The 7,336-nt window shown below is 41.5% G+C and overlaps 2 protein-coding genes across 2 annotated transcripts; both read left to right on the top strand.

The window, feature by feature from the left end:
- Window positions 1-212: 212 nt before the first annotated feature.
- LOC141685306 (uncharacterized) lies at window positions 213-1,216 on the top strand. The gene is made up of 2 exons (XM_074490414.1): window positions 213-748; window positions 838-1,216. The coding sequence occupies exons 1-2, from the start codon at window positions 213-215 to the stop codon at window positions 1,214-1,216; spliced, it is 915 nt and encodes a 304-aa protein (XP_074346515.1).
- Window positions 1,217-4,586: 3,370 nt separating this feature from the next.
- On the top strand, window positions 4,587-6,015 carry LOC141685305 (uncharacterized). The gene is made up of 2 exons (XM_074490413.1): window positions 4,587-4,692; window positions 5,384-6,015. Exons 1-2 carry the CDS (start codon window positions 4,587-4,589, stop codon window positions 6,013-6,015), a joined length of 738 nt encoding a protein of 245 aa, XP_074346514.1.
- Window positions 6,016-7,336: the final 1,321 nt, after the last annotated feature.

Here is a 7,336-nt window from a genome sequence, read left to right as displayed (position 1 = left end):
GCTACAACCCGCGATCCCCCGCGCGAGAAAGACGCCATGAACGTCGTCGATCACCTCCTCCATGTGTGGATGATCGCTTCCCGGGGGACAGAAGGGAAAGGGACTAGCAGCCCCGCACTCGACCAGAAAAAGAATTCACTAAATTGAACACAGAGAAAACAACAATTTTGGCAGTTCTAAAGACAGAGCCAGACTACAGACCACCGAGGCCCATGAAGGCTGGAAGACCCCCCAGTTCCAGATATTGCGAGTATCATGAGGATACCGGTCACACTACGGAACAGTGCTTTGAACTTAGCAACCTCATAGAAGGAAAGATTCGTCGGGGACAGTTAGTACATTACGTACAACAAGAAGACAATCCTAGACGTCACCATCGAGATCAAGAGGATCGGGTCATTGACGTCATATTCGGGGGAGCAGCTTTTGGAGGATTCTGTCACAACTCCAGGAAAATGTACGCTCGAGAAGTCTTCAATGTCAATCCCTCGACGGTTAAACGCCCTCGCGCGAACCCGACCCCAATCATTTCCTTCTCCGATGATGAATATCATTCGGGGCTCATCGAGGGTCATCAAGATGCTCTTGTTATCATAACCCGAGTAGGAAATAATACTATGAAAAAGATGTTGGTCGACAACGGAAGTTCTGTCGATGTCCTCTACCATCACGCCTTTTCGCGAATGGACATCGGAAATCGACGGCTCGAGAATTCTCGAAGCCATTGTACGGATTTACCGGAAATGAGGTTCATGTGGTAGGAACCATTGATATGCCAGTTCTCTTTGGCTCACCACCTTGCCAGGTTTGAAAAGTCGTTAAATTTCATGTGATCAGTGCTTCCTCCAGCTTTAATGCCATCCTAGGCCGTACTACAATCACAGCCCTAAAAGCAATAACTTCAATCTCCCATTTGAAGATGAAATTTCCCACCGACTTCGGCGTCGGAGAAATGATTGGAGATCAGGCGACTGCGAGACAGTGCTACCTGACAACAGTTTCCCCAAAGAAAAAAGGGGAGGATGATCTAGGAGTCAACCAAATACTCGAGATCGACCCCTGCGCCTCAATTGAATCTACAAATCAGAATTCATGTTTCCCTGCAGAAGAGACGGAGGAGATCGAAGTGGTCACCGGCAACCCAACAAAGACAACCAAGGTGGGAAAAGGACTCCCTGAATATTTGAAGCAAGAGATCATTAACCTTGTTAGATAATTTGCCGATATCTTCGCCTGGGATCCGAAAGACATGCCAGGAATTCCCGAGGTCATCGCACGCCATTCCCTCCACATCAACAAAAACATTGCTCCAATATGGCAAAAACGTCGAATATTCTCCGACGAAAAGAGGGCAGCTATCGATCAAGAAATTGACCGACTCCTCAAAGCTAAATTCATCGAGCCCTTCCAGTTCCCCACATGGATCTCCAATGTCGTTTTGGTCAAGAAACACAACGGAAAATGGCGAATGTGTGTCGACTATTCTGATGTTAACAGATCATGCCCCAAAGATTTCTACCCACTCCCATACATCGATCAGTTGATCGACTCTACAGCAGGGAACAAACTCCTTTCCTTTATGGATGTGTTTTCTGGGTATAATCAGATAAAAATGGATTCTCATGACTAGGAGCAAACGGCATTCATTACTCACAGAGGAGTGTTCGGATATCGGGTCATGCCCTTCGGGTTGATTAATGCTGGCGCAACTTTTCAACATATGATGGACACAATCTTTGGCTCGCAAATAGGGAAAAACATGTTAATCTATGTCGACGACATGATAACCAAGTCCAAACTCGCCGTTAACCACTCACTTGATCTTCGTGAGACCTTTGAAAATGCCTGAAGGCATAACTTGCGCCTCAACCCTAACAAATGCTCATTCGGGCTTACATCCGGCAAGTTTCTGGGTTTTCTGGTCACATAGCGAGGCATCGAGGCCGACCCCGCACAGACAAAAGCCATCCCTGAAATGGATGATCCAAAATCCATCAAAGACTTGCAAAAGCTAACAGGATGCATAGCAGCCCTATGAATATTTATCCCGCAATCATCGAAAAGGGGCCTTCCGTTCTTCGCCATCATAAAAAAGGCTTCAAGATCAACACCATTCGAATGGAACGATGAGTGCAAATCCAGCTTCATGGAACTCAAAGCATTTTAACAAATCCTCCCATCCTCACTAGGCCAATCCCAGGCGAAACTCTGCGCATTTAACTGTCGGCGTCCGACGAAACAGTTGCAGCCGTCCTCGTCCGACTCGACGAAGGAAGAGAAGTTCCCGTGTACTACATTAGCCACTCACTACGTGACGCTGAAACTCGGTACCCTCAGGTCGAAAAGCTCGTGTACGCCTTGGTCATTGCTAGCAGATGAAGGGTTTTTAGCACATAAACATACCGAAAATGTAAATTTAAATCTTAAAAAAAAACGAAACCCTCCGCAGGATCCATGCGAAAAATAATATTTAATTCATAATTCAGTATGTTTACCTTAAGAAGCTTTACGTTAATGGAAAGATGGAGGTCTTTAATGGCGATCCAAAAACGATGAACGGAGATCCTTAGCAGCTGCTCCTCAAGTGTGAAGCACTCCACCGGTATCCACCAAGAAAATGATGTGATGAAGGAGGAGGAGATGGAGAGAATTAGGGTTTTGTAAATCTTTTTGGTTGAGGCAAAAATAGGGTTTATAATAGTATATTTATAGGCAAAATTTTCAGCTGAAAATTTTCCCATAAAATATTATTATTATTAACCATTTATTATTCTCACTAATAATTAAAACACCTTTTAATTATTAATCATTTTTCTAAACTCTTTAGAAATAATTCTCTCACTTGATTTAATTTCTAAAAATTAAATTATTAATTAATAATATTAAGAACATTTTCTTAATTAATTTATAATCAATTAAATCTCATTTAATCAATTATTAAATTTGCCAATTAATTATTTATTTTATAAATAAATAATTATCAGCCATTATTAATTAATTCCTCCACCATTAAATCATTCTCTTTTATGGTGTGACCCTGTAGGTTCAATATTAAGCCGGTAGTAGAAATAAATAATAATAAAACTATTTTATCATTATTTATATAAATTCTCTAATTCATTAAATATGATTAATTAATTAATCATATTTATTCTACATCGTGAGGGATACTTCTCAGCATATCGCGACTATCCGGATAATATGAATTCACTGCTTAGAATACCAAGAACCTATTTAGTGAGTAGTTACCGTACAATTAATTCCTTCTATCCTTCAATGTCAAGATTAAATACAAGGCATGGAACTTGTGTCAAGCCTATCTTATCTAATCACTTGCTTTCCCATTCACTATGCTTAGTTCTGTTTAATGTAAATTAGAAACTCCTTTCTAATTTCATTCACTCTGGCCAGAGATTCCTGAACTAACATAAGTGGATCAGCTTTGAACATTCTCTTCCTTCACTGGAAGGGTAGAGCCTTTATTGATCATACACTATCTTCGTGTACAAATTCCTATACCCAGTAGAGCCCTTATAATTGTCCCTTGAGACCAAGAACTAAACCAAAGCATAGTTCAGTGTACACAAGATGACTATGATGACCTCAAGTCTAAGGATACTTGTACAAATATCACTATGTGAACAACTGCTGACACGTGAGTAAACTCCATCAGTTGTTCAGCTGTGTAAGTCATGTTCAGTGAACTTATTCTATAATAAGCACCTACATACTAGCTATAGTGTTACCACACAAATGTCTATGAGAACAGACATCCTTCATAATGAAGCAAGCATATTATGTACCGATCTTTGCGGATTATTAATTACCAGTTAGTAATCCTACGACCAGGAACTATTTAAGTTTAGAGTTATCATCTTTTAGGTCTCATTATTATGATCTCATCACAATCCATAAAAAGCTTTACTCTAAACTGTGGTATATCTTATTTAAACATTTAAATAGATAGAGCCCGCAATAAAAAACAAAACAAGCCTTTTATTAATATCAATGAAATCAAAACATATTACATAAAAGTTATTCCTAAATCCTCATACATGATTGGACTTAGGACATATCTCTTTCAGCAGAAAGCTCCGACACTATTTCCAAGCAAGGGAATACACGTGCTGACAAATGCGCCACTCAAAAGAATCTTGCACAAACCCAATATGACAGGAAGGCTCGTCGCATGGACCATCGAACTAAGTTAGTTCTACATCGAGTATAAACCACGAACAGCCATAAAGGCCCAGATCCTCTCAGATTTTGTAGCAGAATGCTAATTCAAGGCCAGAGGGTCAGATCCCGAGGAAGCCCAGCTAAGACCGTGGCTATTGTTTGTTGATGGATCATCAACCTCGAATTCTGGTGGTGTTGGGATAATTCTTATCAACCCAAAAGGATTTAAAGTCCAGCAAGCCCTTAAGTTCGAATTCCAAGCGACAAATAACGTGGCCGAGTACGAGGCGTTAATTGCGGGATTAAGATTGACAACGAACCTCGAGGTAGATACTATCGACATATTCAGCGATTCTCAGCTGGTGGTTAAGCAAATAAGCGGAGAGTTTAAGACTCACAATGAAAACATGGCTAAATACCTTGCAGTGACACAAGAGCTGCTCAAGAAATTCTCCTCCTGGAAACTCTCAAATGCTGATATAACAGAAAATCAGTGGATGATTCCCTCGCCAAGTTAGCCTCGTCCAATCTGAAAATAAACCTCGACCCAATATATGTTGACAGCTTGAAATCCCCCGCTGTCGACACATCGATGGTCCACAACATCCAGAGTAATTCTGACTGGCGAAGCCCTATCCTCGAATACATCCTAGAAAACAAACTTCCCATGGAGAAAATTGAAGCCCGCGCTATCATGTTTAAGGCAAGGAACTATTGCACGGTCGACTCAGTGTTGTATCGACGCGCTTTAACCGAGCCACTTCTCCGATGTCTAAGCCCAGAAGAGGCCGATCAAGAAATCCTCTAGGTTCACACGGGAATATGTGGCGAACATCTCGGGGTAAAAAACCTAGCTCTTAAAATCATGAGACAGGGGATGTATTGGCCCACACTCCGAAAAGATTACGAAAGTTACCTCCGCAAATGTCAGGCATGCCAACGGCACGGGATCGTGAGTCATCGACCCACAACAGAGCTCAACTCGATCCTCGCCCCTTGCCCTTTCTATCAATGGGGAATCGATATCGTGGGGCCCTTCCCAAAATCTAAAAGTCAGTGCCAATACATCGTGGTTGCAGTCGACTACGCAACGAAGTGGGTCGAGGCAAAACCAAAGAGATGATTGAATTTTCTATGGAATATGTGGTGTTTCGATTTGGAATTCCAAGGATTTTAGTCTCGGATAACGGGACATAATTTGTAGGCGCACAATTCGAAAAGGCTTTAAGCGATTTGAAAATCCAACACGTCAAAACATCGGTTGCATACCCACAGGCCAATGGCCTTGCAGAAGTAACGAACATAACCATCTTACAAGGATTAAAGAAAAGAATAGAAGAAATTCCCCGATGTTGGGTTGATGAGCTCCCTAATGTGCTGTGGTCCTACAGAACAACTCCACGAAGTGCAACAGGAGAAACTCCTTTCTGTCTCACGTACGGCGTCGACGCTGTTTTGCATGTTGAGATTAGTCTGATTTCCCCGAGGATCGAGGTCTTCGATCCTTCTCTTGCTGCCAAAGGGTTACACTTTCACAATGACTTACTTGAAGAAACAAGAGAGGAATCTAGACTTCGCATGATCGCACAGCAGGAGAAGACGACAAGGTACTTCAACAAGAAAGTCAAAAATAAGCGATTCGAAGTGGGAGACCTCGTCCTTCGAGACTCTGCCGCATCACAACCAACAATCTCAGGAAAATTTAAACCAACATGGGAAGGCCCATACAAGGTGTCGAAGGTCGTCAGCACAGGAACATACGAACTCTCGTACCTCGATGGTCAACCAATTAAGAATGCCTGGAACGGCATCCACCTCAAGAAATTTTACCAGTGATTAACTCTTTATGTAATGATTAAAACTTCGAGGCCATATGGCCCTACCAAAAACCAACCCTCAATGCAATGAGGGTCGTTATGAGATCCCCATCGAGGGACTTTTAAGTTATGAAAGCTTTAAGTTATTTTGCGAAAATATCATAATTCATCCCCCGCTTACTCCACAAAAAAAATCAATCAAGTGGAATTATCTCTATATTCTATCTTTAATAGATTCGACTGCACGAAAAATTCAGTGTTATAACAAAATTCCAAACGAAACAAATATGCTTGATAACTACGAATTGAGTGCAAAAAGAAAACCTACACTTATTCAAAAAAAAGGGGGGGAGTAAATGAAGTAATACTACCTGGATACGCAAAATTAGCACGATTACCTCAGGTAAGAACACCATAACACAATATATTTTTGAAAAACGAAATTTTTAACTACAGGAAAGTTATAACACAACTCAAAAGAACATTTTAAGCGCCTAAAATAGAGAGATCTCTTTAAGCACAACACACAGAATACAATCAAATGAAAAATGACAAATAAAATCCACCAACCGCAATTAGCAAGAAATATTATAAGTCTAAAGATCAACAACAGGAAAGCCTAAGTTCACAACTTCACGGAAACCACAAACCCAAAGTCATTAAATGAAACTTAAAATCCATACATCATCTACGGGGCATTCCCCGCCTTCAGTTTTTATCGGTCGGACTATCAGAATGCGAAGCCGCGAGGTCATGTACATAGTCTTCAAAAGTGTGCCCCGTGACATCGAACCCTGCTCCTTGCATGCGCGTAACACATCGCCCATAGCCATCCCCGAGAGCGTTCGCAATATCCTCGACCCCTTTCTCAACCTCCGCCTTCAAAGCGGTATTCTCGTCAACAATAAGCTTATATGATGAATTCATCCCATCAACCTGACGCTTTAAGGCCTCACATTTGACTCTCAGATTGTCGCGCTCCTTCTCAGCATCGCGAAGCTTCTGCTCGAGCTCCGACACCTTCGCATCCATTGATTGGCCTTTAACATCCATCTCGCTTACTTTCTTTGACAATGCGGTGTTTGCATTAACCAAATCAACCGACCTTTTCTCTAAACCCGAGTAATTCGCCTCAAGCGTCTTCTTCTCTGCCTTAAAAGCGATCACTTCAGCTTCCAACTTCGCTCGAGCCTCATCGCTTCCACCAGCCCGAAATTCTTCCACAATATGCATTAAATCAGCGAGAAACTGTCACAATTCAAAATTACAGCAATAAAAAATGAGCAGACAGATACGAAACAACAAAACTCAAACAAGATAATGTACCGAGGAAAAATTAA

This window comes from Apium graveolens, chromosome 9 (assembly GCF_009905375.1).
Source record: "Apium graveolens cultivar Ventura chromosome 9, ASM990537v1, whole genome shotgun sequence".
Classification (NCBI taxonomy): Eukaryota; Viridiplantae; Streptophyta; class Magnoliopsida; order Apiales; family Apiaceae; genus Apium; species Apium graveolens.
The sequence above is the reverse complement of the archived record's forward strand: the minus strand, read 5'-3'. Positions and strand labels throughout refer to the sequence as shown.

Coding starts and splice junctions, on each gene's coding strand:
- LOC141685305 (XM_074490413.1), top strand. CDS start 4,587: ATGGCTAAATACCTTGCAGTGACACAAGAGCTGCTCAAGAAATTCTCC. Junction 4,693..5,383: donor GTGGATGATTCCCTCGCCAA/GTTAGCCTCGTC, acceptor CATAATTTGTAG/GCGCACAATTCGAAAAGGCT.
- LOC141685306 (XM_074490414.1), top strand. CDS start 213: ATGAAGGCTGGAAGACCCCCCAGTTCCAGATATTGCGAGTATCATGAG. Junction 749..837: donor ACGGATTTACCGGAAATGAG/GTTCATGTGGTA, acceptor TCATGTGATCAG/TGCTTCCTCCAGCTTTAATG.